Here is a 16,000-nt window from a genome sequence, read left to right on the forward strand (position 1 = left end):
CAAGCTTAGGTCTCAGCTGCTGCCTAGAGGAAGACACGAGTGGAGAGAAGGAAAAGATGTAGAAGTCAGCCATATAGTGGGAAGTATGGATATGGGTGTTGTAGAAAAAAATTGTTAGGGAGAACATGCTTAGAATAAAGAAAGATGAAAAGGAAACATTACACTTTACCAAGCAATTAAGAAAATAGGTCCAAGCCATTTGCCTGTGCTCTGTAAGACTGCACTTAGAGGGAAGGTAATGTGTAGCATCTCAGTAGAGGTTTAGTCTTTCTGCCTGTTTCTTCAGCATGGCTTAAGGTGACCCTGCTTCTTTATGGATCTCCACATAGACCAGAGATTGTACTTTCTTGATTAGAAGCATTTTTTTCTTAATGGGCCTTTATTGCTACTCTACTGGAAATATCCCTTTTGTATTTTATGATATAATTTGTTCTTTAAAGATCTGATAATATTCAGTAATGAACATGTATAGTCCTAGACTTCAAAACAAAACAAAAAGAAAATCTCTTTATTCTTTTTCATATCAATTCTTGGTGTAGGCCTATTTATGCTGTTTATATCAATTTTAGTAGGTCATTAATATCATGAAATGTACTCATTTTTAAACAGGTTTTGTAATTTGTTAGAATAAATCTTCAAAGTCTTCTCTAATAATCCACATTTTAATTGTCTCTCTTGTAATGTCCCCTTTTGATCTCTCTTTAATTGACTTATTTGAATCTTTTTTTCTTGAAATTTTATTTTAAAATTAGCTTATTAAATAGTAGATTTTCTTACTGCTTTTTCCTGGTTTTGATCGGCTGTCTCCCTTTCTCCTTCATCGTTGCTTAAGCCTTTCTATCCCAGCTTTACTCCTTCCTTCCACTTTTATGTCGCATGTGCTCTACTTGCCTTGTCGCCCATCCAAAACTTTTTACTTTCCAGGCCTCTACTGGCATACTCACACAGAAATGCACACATATATTAATTAGAAGCTAGGACCCACATATGAGAAAGGGCATATTATATCTTTTTTTTATTATTATTATTAACTTGAGTGTTTCTTATTTACATTTCGAGTGTTATTCCCTTTCCCGGTTTCCGGGCAAACATCCCCCTCCCCTTCCTTATGGGTGTTCCCCTCCCCATCCTCCCCCATTGCCGCCCTCCCCCCAACAGTCTAGTTCACTGGGGGTTCAGTCTTAGCAGGACCCAGGGCTTCCCCTTCCACTGGTGCTCTTACTAGACTATTCATTGCTACCTATGAGGTCAGAGTCCAGGGTCAGTCCATGTATGGTCTTTAGGTAGTGGCTTAGTCCCTGGAAGCTCTGGTTGCTTGGCATTGTTGTTCATAAGGGGTCTCGAGCCCCTTCAAGCTCTTCCAGTTCTTTCTCTGATTCCTTCAACGGGGGTCCTATTCTCAGTTCAGTGGTTTGCTGCTGGCATTCGCCTCTGTATTTGCTGTATTCTGGCTGTGTCTCTCAGGAGCGATCTACATCCGGCTCCTGTCAGTCTGCACTTCTTTGCTTCATCCATCTTGTCTAATTGGGTGGCTGTATATGTATGGGCCACATGTGGGGCAGGCTCTGAATGGGTGTTCCTTCAGTCTCTGTTTTAATCTTTGCCTCTCTCTTCCCTGCCAAGGGTATTCTTGTTCCCCTTTTAAAGAAGGAGTGAAGCATTCACATTTTGATCATCCGTCTTGAGTTTCATGTGTTCTAGGCATCTAGGGTAATTCAAGCATTTGGGCTAATAGCCACTTATCAATGAGTGCATACCATGTGTGTTTTTCTGTGATTGGGTTACCTCACTCAGGATGATATTTTCCAGTTCCAACCATTTGCCTACAAATTTCATAAAGTCATTGTTTTTGATAGCTGAGTAATATTCCATTGTGTAGATGTACCACATTTTCTGTATCCATTCCTCTGTTGAAGGGCATCTGGGTTCTTTCCAGCTTCTGGCTATTATAAATAAGGCTGCGATGAACATAGTGGAGCACGTGTCTTTTTTATATGTTGGGGCATCTTTTGGGTATATGCCCAAGAGAGGTATAGCTGGATCCTCAGGCAGTTCAATGTCCAATTTTCTGAGGAACCTCCACACTGATTTCCAGAATGGTTGTACCAGTCTGCAACCCCACCAACAATGGAGGAGTGTTCCTCTTTCTCCCCATCCTCGCCAGCATCTGCTGTCACCTGAGTTTTTGATCTTAGCCATTCTCACTGGTGTGAGGTGAAATCTCAGGATTGTTATGATTTGCATTTCCCTTATGACTAAAGATGTTGAACATTTCTATAGGTGTTTCTCAGCCATTCGGCATTCCTCAGCTGTGAGTTCTTTGTTTAGCTCTGAACCCCATTTTTTAATAGGGTTATTTGTCTCCCTGCGGTCTAACTTCTTGAGTTCTTTGTATATTTTGGATATAAGGCCTCTATCTGTTGTAGGATTGGTAAAGATCTTTTCCCAATCTGTTGGTTGCCGTTTTGTCCTAACCACAGTGTCCTTTGCCTTACACAAACTTTGCAGTTTTATGAGATCCCATTTGTCGATTCTTGATCTTAGAGCATAAGCCACTGGTGTTTTGTTCAGGAAATTTTCTCCAGTGCCCAGGTGTTAGCGATCTTCCTCACTTTTTCTTCTATTAGTTTGAGTGTGTCTGGTTTGATGTGGAGGTCCTTGATCCACTTGGACTTAAGCTTTGTACAGAGTGATAAGCATGAATCGATCTGCATTCTTCTACATGTTGACCTCCGGTTGAACCAACACCATTTGCTGAAAATGCTATCTTTTTTCCATTGGATGGTTTTGGCTCCTTTGTCAAAAATCAAGTGACCATAGGTGTGTGGGTTCATTTCTGGGTCTTCAATTCTATTCCATTGGTCTATCTGTCTGTCTCTGTACCAATACTATGCAGTTTTTATCACTATTGCTCTGTAATACTGCTTGAGTTCAAGGATAGTGGTTCCCCCTGAAGTCCTTTTATTGTTGAGGATAGTTTTAGCTATCCTGGGTTTTTTGTTATTCCAGATGAATTTGCAAATTGTTCTGTCTAACTCTTTGAAGAATTGGATTGGTATTTTGATGGGGATTGCATTGAATCTGTAGATTGCTTTTAGTAAAATGGCCATTTTTACTATATTAATCCTGCCAGTCCATGAGCATGGGAGATCTTTCCATCTTCTGAGGTCTTCTTCAATTTCTTTCTTCAGAGTCTTGCAGTTCTTATTGTACAGATCTTTTACTTGCTTGGTTAAAGTCACACCAAGGTACTTTATATTATTTGGATCTATAATATCTTTGGCCATGCCTCCAGGTTCCCCTCCCAGGCACACCTGACTTGAGAGTATCCAAGCTAATACACATCTGCGATAAAAGTCTGGATTCATTACCCATTAGACAATGGCTCACTTAATGTCAAATTAGATCCAACCATTTTTTAAGGGACGGTCATACATACTGCCAGCAGTCCAGTAAATACAAAGAGGTCCCTATAAAAAGGAGTGAAGCATCCGTAATTTTGGTCATCCTTCTTCTTGAGCTTCATGTGGTCTGTGGATTGTATCTTGGGTGTTTCAAGCTTTTGGGCTAATATCCACTTATCAGTGAATGCATACCATGTGTGTTTTTTTAGTGACTGGGTTAACTCCCTTAAGATGATACTTTGTAGTTCCATCCATTTGCCTATGAATTTCATGAAGTCACTGTTTTCAATAGCTCAGTAGTACTCCATTGTGTAGATGTACCACATTTTCTGTATCCATTCCTCTGTTGAAGGTTCTTTCCAGCTTCTGGCTATTATAAATAAGGCTGCTATGAACAGAGTGAGCATGTGTCTTTGTTGTATGTTGGAGCATGTTTTGGGTATATGCCCAGGAGTGGTATAGCTGGGTCCTCAGATAGTACTATGTCCAATTTTGTAAGGAACCTCCAGACTGATTTCCAGGGTGGTTGTACCAGCTTGCAATCCCACCAGCAATAGAGGAGTATTTCTTTTTTTTTTCTCTCTTCTTTATTAACTTGGGTATTTTTTTTAAGATTTATTCATTTATTATATATAAGTACACTGTAGCTGTCTTCATATACACCAGATATCTTTATCAGATATCAGGTATCAGATCTCTTTACAGATGGTTGTGAGCTACCATGTGGTTGCTGGGAATTGAACTCAGGACCTCTGGAAGAGGAGTCGGGGCTCTTAACCACTGAGCCATCTCTCCAGCCCAACTTGGGTATTTCTTATATTTCAATTGTTATTCCCTTTCCCAGTTTCTGGGCCAACATCCCCCAACCCAACCCCTCCCTCTCCCCTTCTATATGGGTGTTCCCCTCCCCATCCTCCCCCCATTACTTCCCTCTCCCCAACAATCACGTTCACTGGGGGTTCAGTCTTGGCAGGACCAAGGGCTTCCCCCTCCACCTGTGCCCTTACTAGGCTATTCATTGCCACCTATGCAGTTGGAGCCCAGGGTCAGTCCATGTCTTTGGGTAGTGGCTTAGTCCCTGGAAGCTCTGGTTGGTTGGCATTGTTGTTTGTAGGGGTCACAAGCCCCCTCAAGCTCTTTCAGTCCTTTCTCCGATTCCCTCAACGGGGGGGGGGGGGGGATTCCCATTCTCAGCTCAGCGGTTTGCTGCTGGCAATCGCCTATGCATTTGCAATATTCTGACTGTGTCTCTCAAGGAGAGATCTACATCCGGTTCCTGTCAGCCTGCACTTCTTTGCTTCATCCATCTTATCTAGTTTGGTGGCTGTATATGTATGGTCCACATGTGGGGCAGGCTCTGAATGGGTGTTCCTTCTGCCTCTGTTCTAAACTTTGCCTCCCTATTCTAGAGGAGTGTTTCTTATTCTCCTCTTCCTCCCCAGCGTCTATTGTCACTTGAGTTTTTGATCTTAGCCATTCTGACTGGTGTGAGATGGAATCTCAGGGTTGTTTTAATTTGCATTTCCCTGATAGCTAAGGATGTTGAACTTTTTTTAGGTACTTCTCAGACATTTGATATTCCTGAGATGAGAATTCTTTATTTAGCTCTGTACCCCATTTTTTAAACAGGGTTATTTAATTCTCTGGAGTCTAACTTCTTGAGTTCTTTTAATATATTAGATATTACCCCTCCTTTGGATGCTGTTTTGTCCTAATGACAGTGTCCTTTTTCTTGCAGAAGCTTTGCAGCTTTATGAGATCTGATTTGTCAGTTCTTAATCTTAGAGCATTAGCCATTGGTGATCTGTTCAGGAAATTTTCCCCAGTGTCCATGTGTCGAGGCTTTTACCCACTTTTTCTTCTAATAGTTGAGTGTATCTGGTTTGATGTGGAGGTCCTTGATCCACTTGGACTTAAGCTTTGTACATGGTGATAAGAATGGTTCTATCGGCATTCTTCTACCTGCTGACCTCCAGTTGAACCAGCACCATTGGTTGAAAATGCTTTCTTTCTTCCATTGGATGGGTTTAGCTCCTTTATCAAAGATCAAGTGACCATAGCTGTGTGGGTTCCTTTCTCTGTCTACAGTTCTATTCCACTGATCTCCCTGCCTGTCTCTGTACCAATACTGTGCAGTTTTTATCAGTATTGCTCTGTAATCAGATTGGAGTCAGGGATGGTGATTCCCCCAGAAGTTCTTTTATGTTGAGGATAGTTTTAGGTATCCTGGCTTTTTTGTGATTCCAAAGGAATTTGCAAATTGCTCTTTCTTTTTTTTTTTTTTTTTTTTCCGGAGCTGGGGACCGAACCCAGGGTCTTGTGCTTGCTAGGCAAGCGCTCTACGACTGAGCTAAATCCTCAACCCACGCAAATTGCTCTTTCTAACTCAAGAATTGAGTTGGAATTTTGATGGGGATTGCATTGTATCTGTAGATTGCTTTTGGCCAGAGGGCCATTTTTACTATATTAATCCTGCCAATCCGTGAGCATGAGAGATCTTTCCATCTTCTGAGATCTTCTTCAATTTCTTTCTTCAAAGACTTGAAATTCTAGTCATACAGAACTTTCACTTGCTTAGTTAGAGTCACACCCAGGTATTTTGTGTTATTTGTGACTAGTAATGGGTGTCATTTCCCTAATTTCTTTTTCAGCTTGTTTATCCTTTGAGTGGAGGAAGGCTACTTATTTGTTTGAGTTAGTTTTATATCCAGCCAGTTTGTTGAAGTTGTTTATCAGGCTTAGTAGTTCTCTGGTAGAATGTTTGAGATCACGTAAGTATACTATCATATCATCTGCAAATAGTGATATTTTTTTCTTTTCTTTTTTTTTTCCAGAGCTGGGGACCGAACCCAGGGCCTTGTGCTTGCTAGGCAAGCACTCTACCACTGAGCTAAATCCCCAACCCCAAATAGTGATATTTTGACTTCTTCCTTGCCAGTTTGTATCCCTTTGACCTCCTTTTGTTACCTGATTGCTCTGGTTAGGACTTTTGAGCACTATATTGAATAAGTGGGGAGGGATTTTAGTGGGATTGCTTCAACTTTCTCTCCATTTAGTTTAATGTTACCTACTGGTTTGTTGTTGCTTTTACTGTGTTTAGGTATGGGCCTTGAATACCTGATCTTTCTAAGACTTATGTCATGAAGGCGTGTTGAGTTTTGTCAAATGATTTCTCAGCATCTAATGAGATGATCAAGTGGATTTTTCTTTGAGTTTGTTTATATAGTGAATTATGTTGTTGGATTTCCGTATACTGATCCATCCCTCCATCCCTGGGATGAAGCCTACTTGGTCATGATTGATGATTGTTTTGATGTGTTCTTGGATTCGATTTGTGAGATTTTTATTGACTATATTTTCATCTATATTCATAACGGAAATTGGTCTGACATTCTCTTTCTTTGTCGGGTCTTTGTGTGGTTTTGGTATAAGCATAATTTTGGCTTCATAGAAGGGGTTGGGTAGTGTTGCTTCTGTTGCTATTTTGTGGAATAGTTTGGACAGTATTGGTATTAGTTCTTCTTTGAAGGTCTGTTACCATTCTGAACTAAACCCATCTGGACTTTTTTTGGTTGGGAGACTTTTAATAACTGCTTCTATTTCTTTAGGTGTTAACAGATTGTTTAGATGGTTTATCTGATCCTGATTTAACTTTGCTACCTGATGTCTGTTTAGAATTTTGTCCCATTTCCTCCAGATTTTCCAGTTTTGTTGAATATAGGCTTTTGTAGTAGGATCTGATGATGTCAGATTCTGTTGTTATGTCTCCCTTTTCATTTCTGATTTTGTTAATTTGGATACGGTCTCTGTGCCCTCTGCTTAGTCTGGCTAAGGGTTTGTCTATCTTGTTGGTTTTGTTGGTTCATTGTATAGTCCTTTTTGTTTCTACTTGGTTGACTTTAGCCCTGAATTTGAGTTTTTCCTGCTATCTACTCCTTTTAGGTATGTTTGTTTCTTTTTGTTCGAGATCTTTTCCATGTGCTGTCAGGCTGCTAGTGTATGCTCTCTTTCTTTTTAAAGGCACTCAGAGCTATGAGTTTTCCTCTTAGCACTGCTTTCATTGTATCCCATAAGTTTGGGTAGGTTGTGCCTTCATTTTCTTTAAATTCTAAAAAGCCTTCATTTCTTTCTTTATTTCTTCCTTGGCCAAGTTATCACTGAGTAGAATGTTGTTCAGCTTCCATGTGTATGTGAGCTTTTTATTGTTTTTTGTTATTGAAGACCAGCCTTGTCCATGGTGATATGATAGGATGCATGGGATTACTTCTATCTTCTTGTATCTGTTGAGGCCTGTTTTGCAGCTGATTATATGGTCAATTTTGGAGAAGGTACCATGAGGTGCTGAGAAGAAGCTATATCCTTTTGTTTTAGGATGAAATGTTCTATAGATATCTGATAAATCCATCTGGTTAATAACTTCTGTTAGTTTCTCTATGTCCCTGTTTCGTTTCTGTTTCCATGATCTGTCCATTACTGAGAGTGGAGTTGTGAAGTCTCCCACTATTATTGTGTGAGGTGCAATGTGTGCTTTGAGCTTTAGTACAGTTTCTTTTATGAATGTGGGTGCCCTTGCATTTGGAGCATAAATATTCAGGATTGAGAGTTCATCTTGGTGGGTTTTTCCTTTGATGAATACCAATTGTCCTTTCTCACCTTTTTTGATAACTTTAGGTTGAAAGTCAATTTTATTCTATATTAAAATGGCTACTCCAGTTTGTTTCTTGAGACCATTTGCTTGGAAAATTGTTTTCCAGCCTTTTACTCTGAGGTAGTGTCTGTCTTGTCCCTGAGGTGTATTTCCTGTATGCAGCATAATGCTGGGTCCTTTTTCCGTATTCAATCTGTTAGTCTATGTCTTTTTATTGAAAATAGAGTTCACTGATGTTAAGAGATATTAGGTACCAGTGGTTGCTGTTTCCTGTTACTTTGTTGTTAGAGGTGGAATTATGTTTGTGTGTCTATCTTCTTTTTGGGATTGTTTAATGAAGATTACTTTCTTGCCTTTTCTGTGGTGTAGTTTTCCTCCTTGTGGAGGAGTTTTCCATCTATTATCCTTTGGGGGGCTAGATTTGTGGAAAGATACTGTGTAAATTTGGTTTTGTCATTGAATATCTTGGCTTCTCTATCTATACTAATAGAGAGCATTTCTGGATATAGTAGCCTGGGCTGCCATTTGTGTTCTCTTAGGGTCTGTATGACATCTGCCCAGGATCTTCTGGCTTTCACAGTCTCCGGTGAGAAGCCTGATGTAATTCTTATAGGTCTGTCTGCATTTTGCGTTTTCTCTGATGTTTATGTCAATGTTTTCTATGGTATCTTCTGCCTCTGAGATTCTCTCTTCTCTCACTTGTCAATCTCCTTTGTTGGTGATGCTTGTTTCTATGACTACTGATCTCTTTCCTAGGTTTTCTATTTTCATTTTTAGATCCTGGATGGTTTTGTCCAATTCTTTCACCTGTTTGGTTGTGTTTTCCTGTAATTCTTTAAGAAATTTTTGTATTTTCTCTTTAAGGGCTTCTACTTGTTTATCTTGTTTTTCTGTATTTCTTTACAGGGGTTATTTATGTCCTTCTTAAACTCCTGTATTATCATCCTGAGATATGATTTTAAATCCAAATCTTGCTTTTCCGCTGTGTTTGGATATCCAGATTTTGCTTTGGTGTGAGAACTGGGCTCTGATGATGCCAAATAGTCTTGGTGTCTGTTGCTTGGTTACTGCTCTTGTCTCTTGCCATCTTGTTACCTCTGGTGTTAGCTGGTCTTGCTGTCTCTGACAGTGGCTTGATGGTTCTGTAAGCCTGTGTCTTAGCACTCGAGAGACTAGCTCTCTCATAGCGGATCTGGGTACATAGAACTATGTCACAGGGTCAGCTCTTGGTGCAGGTGGAAACCGGGAGGATCCTGTCCCAGACTGCTTTTCGGTTCCTCTTTCCAGAGAGCTCCAAACGGGTTCCTCTTGGCCCAGGAATGTTAGTAGAAGTGGTGGTCTCACCTGAGCTCTCAGGATTGTCCCCACTTCTGATAGTCCAGCTCTATCCCCAGAGGATCTGGGTGCAGAGAGCTGTGGCACAGCGTCAGTTCCAGGCTGGGCCTTATCTTTTAACTGGGTTGTTTGTTTCTTTGATGTCATTCTTCTCGAGTCTTTTTGTTTGTCTCGAATCTCGGATCTTGATATTAATTCTCAGTCAGATATTTAAGCAGCAAATATTTTCTCCAATTCTGTAATCTTCTTCTTCACCCAGTTGACAGTTTGCTTTACTCAGAAACATTTACAATATTTAAATTTTGCATATTAGTGTGTGGAGATCTGTGTACTGAGAACTGTGGGACTAGGTCAACTCCGGGTGCAGACAGAAACCAGAAGTTATTTACTTGTATATTGAGATGTGTTTTCACTCTATGGCTGCGGCTGCATCAGACTTAGTATTTAACCCAGGCTGGCCTCACAACTTCTTAAAGAATAAAACAAAACAAAATCCTTCTTTGTCATCTTAACAGATGTGAAGGTTACAGATTTGATCCATCATTCTTTATCCTTTAATTCTGTTATAACTTAGTAATTTAATTCATTAAAGGTGCAAAAGAGACTCTCTGTACATTTATTTCTAATATAGCACACACACAGAAGAGTGTCCAGTCCTAAGTGAGGACTTGGTGAGTGGTTACACAGTCAGCAGCAACTGTGCAGTTACTAACTACTGAATATCATTTTACAGGACACTTTGCAGCAGTTGATTATGATGTCATTACCAAATATCTTAGTCATTGGCAAAAATCCCTTTTCTGGTAAGTTTTAAGTCTGTCTGATGTGATAATAATAGCTTATGTTTGTGTCACACTAGTTACATTTACCAAGGCCTTGGTTATCTCAGTTCTCAGGTTTTTCACAACCTCATTTGAAAAGTTGAGGATGATATTACTGTGTATGGAGAGAAAAGACGCTTATAGTTTTTAGTTGTTGGTGAGGTATACAAACTCAACAGTAAATTTTTGTGCTACATCAAACTGGTTTTTCTTGGTGATGGTTGGTTTTTATTATCTCATTCTTAGCAATGGTGTTAGAAAAGGAATGGTGTTGAACAACTGAGGTTCATACCCACCCACATGCCTATTTATTGTTGCCAAAATGGTTGGCACTGTGGCCATTTCTTTCCCGTTTGTTTGCTAGTTTGTGTTTGTAATCATAGTGTTGAATCTTTGACCTGATAACTACTAGCCAAACTCCTCTATAATTGAGCAGTATTCCAACTGTTAAGTTGAAAGTTTTACTGATGAACATTAATTTATATTGAACTATATCATAGTGCGAAGATGAGAGGAAGTTTCCTTTATTTAAATTAATATACATAGTGATTGTTACTCCTTTACTAGAATTTTATTTGTATTTGTATTTTGCCATTTATGGAACTTAATCTGAGGACCTCACCTATACCAAACATTCACTGTAATCATATACCCTAGAATTTAAAATTTGAACAATTGAGTAACTAGCAGCTATAAAACATTTCAGCAAAGGACTTAATCCTTGTGGGATGCATGATATTTAAATTGAATATATCATCTCTAACCTGATTGAAACCAAAATAAAATTAAAAAAATGTAAGATGAAAGCAGCTGTTCTTACAGAGGGACATTAAATGCATTAGTAGTGAACTCAGTTAGGAATTCACTAACCTAAGTAATCTTTAGAGATACTCTAGGATATTTGGTTGTATAAGTAAAGAGGAAGATTAGTGTGTAAAATGTGATTATTTCTGATTCTATATGTATTTAGTAAGTAACTATCATATCTAGAGTAGACATGGTTTACGTGCTAGGGGTTCTTGGTTTGGTGAAAGTTCCAAAGATTACTATGAGATGATAAAATTCATATAGCAAAGACGTGTACTAAATGCTAAGCTGTGTAAAAACACAGAGCTCTTGACTGTTTTTTAAATTGCCAGGGTTAGGGTTACAAACTGTGGTCACTGGATCAAGAAAGACCACACAGATGTCAGATGTATCTAGGTTGATGGGGGTGATTCACTACAGAACTGAGGGAAGGACAGCGATGTCTAACCAGAGTTAGGACAGAAGTGCATGTATACTTATGTGTGATGACTGTTAAGATGGTGTAGTAGTCTGGAAAATTGATTAAGGGAAAGTACGAGAAGTCTCTAATATAAAGATTTAAAATTCATCACAGGTACATTAACCGAATAGTGAAAAATCTTTCTGAACATTACATGTTTGTGAATGTTCAACCAAATATTTAAGGCAATCTTAATTAAATGCTGTTGACTTGTTCTACAGTTCTGTTCTGGACTGATAACAGTTTTATATATATTGCTTTCTTAAAATTTATTATTGTGAAATAAGACCTCATTCTGTAGCCCCAGGCTAGACTGGAACTTACTATGTAGTCCAGGCTAGCTCATACAGTTCTACTTTAGTCTCTTAAAAGCTGGAATTATAGGTGTGAACTACCACAGCCAGCTAATTTTATTAAACTTACTGTGATAGACATTTAAGGTTCTGAAGGATGAACTTGTGTAGTGAGAAACATTTAAATTATATAGGTAGACGAACCCTAATGTTTGTATTTTAATAAGAAACCAGAGGATAACAGTCCTAATAGCAGCCACTCTGGCATGTTCTTCTATCAGCATAATATAAAAGGCTGGTATAATATAATCTATAGGAAAGGGATAGATGCAGTTAACATACTTAGATTAAAGCTTATTTATGTGCATTGTTAACTCTTTGACTAATAGGGATATCCTTGCCATGTCTTCTGCTGTTATTACTTTGTGCACCCATAAGCCACATGTGTAAGTCCCACCATTTGTTTACAAAATTCATCTTTTTGTCAAGTGTTGATGTTTTCTCTAGAATTGATTGTTCCAGTGTTTGAAAGAGTTTTAAACAAAGCTAAATGGCTATACTTACTAGGTTTTTATTTCAGAACAAGGTACAGAAGAAGTTAAAAAGTTGCTTTTACTCCTACTTGGTTGTGCAGTTCAGGTAAGTTAAAATACTTCTTTACATTTTCATTCTTTTAAACTGTTCTTGAGGCTCTAGTTTTCTGAAAGACTAGGTAATCTTAACTCTTATCACCTTATAAAGAAATTATGTTGAAGATTTCTCTTATTTTAGAAAATCAGTTATAGCATTAATGCCATGTTTTAAATGCTTTAGTTATTTTTTTTTCTATTTAGAGGCTTCTAGTGACTCAGACCTTTATACTCCTTTTGAGACATCTTCTGGTTTACTTGTGCAAATTTATGCTTTAGGAAAAGAGAAGTGGGATTAGCAGTAAGAGAGGGTCTGGATCTAGAGCAGTAGGTTAAGAGCACTGACTGCTCTTCCAGGAGAAACTATGTTTGACTCCTATGTCCCACATGGTGGCTCATAGCTGTCTGTAGCTCCAGTCTCATGGAGTCTAACAGCCTCTTCTGGCCTTGTGGGCACCAGGCACACCCCTGGTGCACAGAAATACATCCAGGCAAACTCTCACATAAAAATAAATAAATCTTAGAGAATTTGCGGGAAGTGTTTTTAGATGTGGCGTTTGTGTATGTGCTTAACTGGCAAAGTATGTCCATGTAGGCATATAAAGACCAGAAGTCAGTATCAGGTGTCTTTTTCACTTACCTTATTTCTTAAGATAGGATATCTCACCAAACCCAGAACTCGCTGATTCAGCTATAATTGCTGGCCAGCAAGTTCCAGCAATCCTTCTGTCTCTGCCTCCCAGCATCGGAGTTATAGTCCACACAAATGCACCCAGATTTTTGTTCAGGTACTGGGTATCTGAACCTCATGCATATTCAGCATGCATTTTTCTAACAAAGAATCTCCCTTGGCCCTATTGCTCCTTTATAGACGTTCATATCTATAATGATAGCCAAGATTTATTGAATACATAGTTTGCCCGTGTTATATTTTGTATAATTTTTTCTTACAATCTTTTTCTCAAATAAGATTAGCATTTGGGTAGATATTTAAGTTATTTAACAAAGTGGATAGTTGTGAGTTTACTGTGCCGCTTTAATAACTACAGTGGGAGTCTATGTATCTTCAACAAATTTAGATTTAGCTGTATTTGCTAGTAGGTTAAAGAGTAGGTTAAAGAACACTCGTCTGACTTTCAAATCTACTATATTAGGTCTTCCATTAAATTAACTTAAAAACAACAACGTGTGTGTGTGTGTGTGTGTGTGTGTGTGTGTGTGTGTGTGTGTGAGTGTGTGTGTGTGTGAGTGTGTGAGTGTGTGTGTGTGTGTATGTGTGTGTGTGTGTGTGTGAGTGTGTGTGTGTGTGTGTGCCATGACACCCTTGTGGAAGTCAAAGAACAGCTTTGTTGAGACAGTGTCTCTAGATTGCCTGTGCCTTTAATAGCTTTTGTTTGTTTGTTTGTTTGTTTGTTTCTGGAGTTCTCCTGTCTGCCACCAATCTCTGTAAGAGCACCGGGATCACAACAAATACACTGTTCCTATAGCAGATTACCACACTTGCATGGCAGGCACTTTACCCATTGAACAGTCTCTGAAGCCCACTACTTTTTTTAAAAGAATGAATTATTTCAATGTACCGTTTTTGATAGAATGAACTATTTTGGGTTTCATTTCAGGACTTTTTTGTTTTTGTGTTTTGTTTTGTTTGTTTGTTTTTATTTTGTTTTTTGAAACAGGGTCTCATGTGCCCCTCAAACTCATTATGTAGCTCTGGTTGACCTTCCAGTGCTGGAATTGCAGGTGTGCACCACCATTCCCAATGTATATAGTGCCTGGAATTGATCATTTGTGTTCATGTATGCTAGGCAAACACTCTTCCAACTAAGCTATAGACCTACCTATGAAATGAGATTTTTGTAAACAAACAATTGAATTCACTGGCAATAGTCCACATTTTATATTCTAGAATTTGTTGGCTTTCAGAGATGACTGCTTTGGAGATACAAATTTACATATACTTTTAAACATGTATGGGGATCAATATGACTATATATATATTCAATACATACATATATATGATAAAGAATCGGGTCAGGATTATTGGTATACCTACCACCTTAAGAAATTTTTTTGTTTTGTTTTAAGGGCACACAAAATCCTCTGTACTAGTAATTTTGAAATGATCCTACTGTACTATATATAACATTAGATGTTATCATCCTATCCATTTATCTGTGTACTTGTATCAATTAGCAGTCCCCTGTCCAAATCTATTTCTACTCCAACCCACCATCTTTCTATTCTTAATACCCTTTCTAGTTTTTAGTAACTACTGTGGGGGCCCTATTCATATATAAATTTAGTCATTACAGTTCTATAATGTGTTGTACATGATTGTTTATTTAACAACCAATTAAATATTTACGTAAATATGTTGTTTGTTATTGCTGCTATTCTAATTTGGTTATCATGTCCTTAGTTGGAAATACTTTCCTTACTCATTTATAACTACTATATACTGCATTTGTGTATAAAAATGCCTTAGTTGGTGAATGTTATAATAATCAGTGTAACAGTGTAACTATAAATGCTGAGTATCTCAAGGTAGTGCTAGTGAAGAAACAGTGACTTGTTAAATGTAATTAAAAGGCTTATAAAATGGAATGTATATTTCTTTTTTAAACCATAACAGGAAAACATAAGACAGTTGGATTAGGGTACTCTGAGTGAATCTTAATTTACATTTCATAATAACTCTGCTATTTTATGTTCTGATCGGCTAAAAACTATTTATAGAAATGTTAAAAGGTTGGGATTACTGTCCCTGTAAAGCTGCTTTATACATGCTGTAAACGTACAGTTAGAAAGTTAATTCACAGTTATTCTTACAAGACCGGTTTAATATTTCTGAGCCCAAAAAAGATTAGTGATTTTAAGCCTGTTGATTCTAATTCCATTCCCTTCAAAACTCTTCAATTCTTGTCATAACTAGAATTTGTGCTTTCCTGGTAATTTACTTTTAAAGATTTGTATATCATAGCATAGTTTAGTTTTCACTGAACATAGAACTCTAGGTGACGTATGGATTATATAATGGCAGAAGTAGAGCATTAGAAACTTAACTTGAATCAGAGCGTTGTAAGTTTCTTAATGATCAAAGAGCCAGTTTTTCTTCGTGGGGGCTTATTGTCTTCGCTGGCTCTGTAATTGGCCCGGGAGATGTATCTTAGCTGGGCACAAGGCAGTGCTGTCTATTTTGTATGCACCTCTCATTTGGTAGCCTCCAGAATACAATCGGATTAGCAGTTGAATGGCAGTGTAACAGTGTAGACAGAGGAAAGATGAAGATGTGTGCTGTTATTTATTCCTTACTGGGAAAAGGTGAGGTTCATAGTTTATGTTTTTAGCTAAAGTAAAACTTTTAAAAAGTAAATAATAATAATAAGGAATGCCACCTATCGGGTACATGTGTATTTATATACAGTATTAAATTTTGCCTCTGGTTACTTTGTTGCAGTAGAAACAAACCAAATATTGATTGTATTACCTTACAAATGTTGAACTGGGTCGTCAAAGTTAGTTTCTTGTAAGATTAATAGGATGAATATGAGAGAATAAATTGTAAGCCTGAAGTAAAGTTGCCTGGTCTCTTTTCCTCAA

The 16,000-nt window shown here is 38.1% G+C and overlaps 1 protein-coding gene across 4 annotated transcripts in view; it reads left to right on the plus strand.

Moving 5' to 3' along the window:
• The window catches only part of Ccdc88a (coiled-coil and HOOK domain protein 88A), a 154,720-nt gene that overhangs the window by 39,181 nt on the left and 99,539 nt on the right, over nt 1-16,000 (plus strand). For all 4 annotated transcript variants that reach the window (XM_087583636.1, XM_087583637.1, XM_087583635.1 and 1 more), the window contains 2 exon segments: nt 10,121-10,190; nt 12,349-12,407. In XM_087583636.1, the coding sequence (XP_087439762.1) occupies nt 10,121-10,190; nt 12,349-12,407 (129 nt within the window).

This window comes from Rattus norvegicus, chromosome 14, assembly GCF_021556685.1.
Source record: "Rattus norvegicus strain SHRSP/BbbUtx chromosome 14, alternate assembly SHRSP_T2T, whole genome shotgun sequence".
Classification (NCBI taxonomy): Eukaryota; Metazoa; Chordata; class Mammalia; order Rodentia; family Muridae; genus Rattus; species Rattus norvegicus.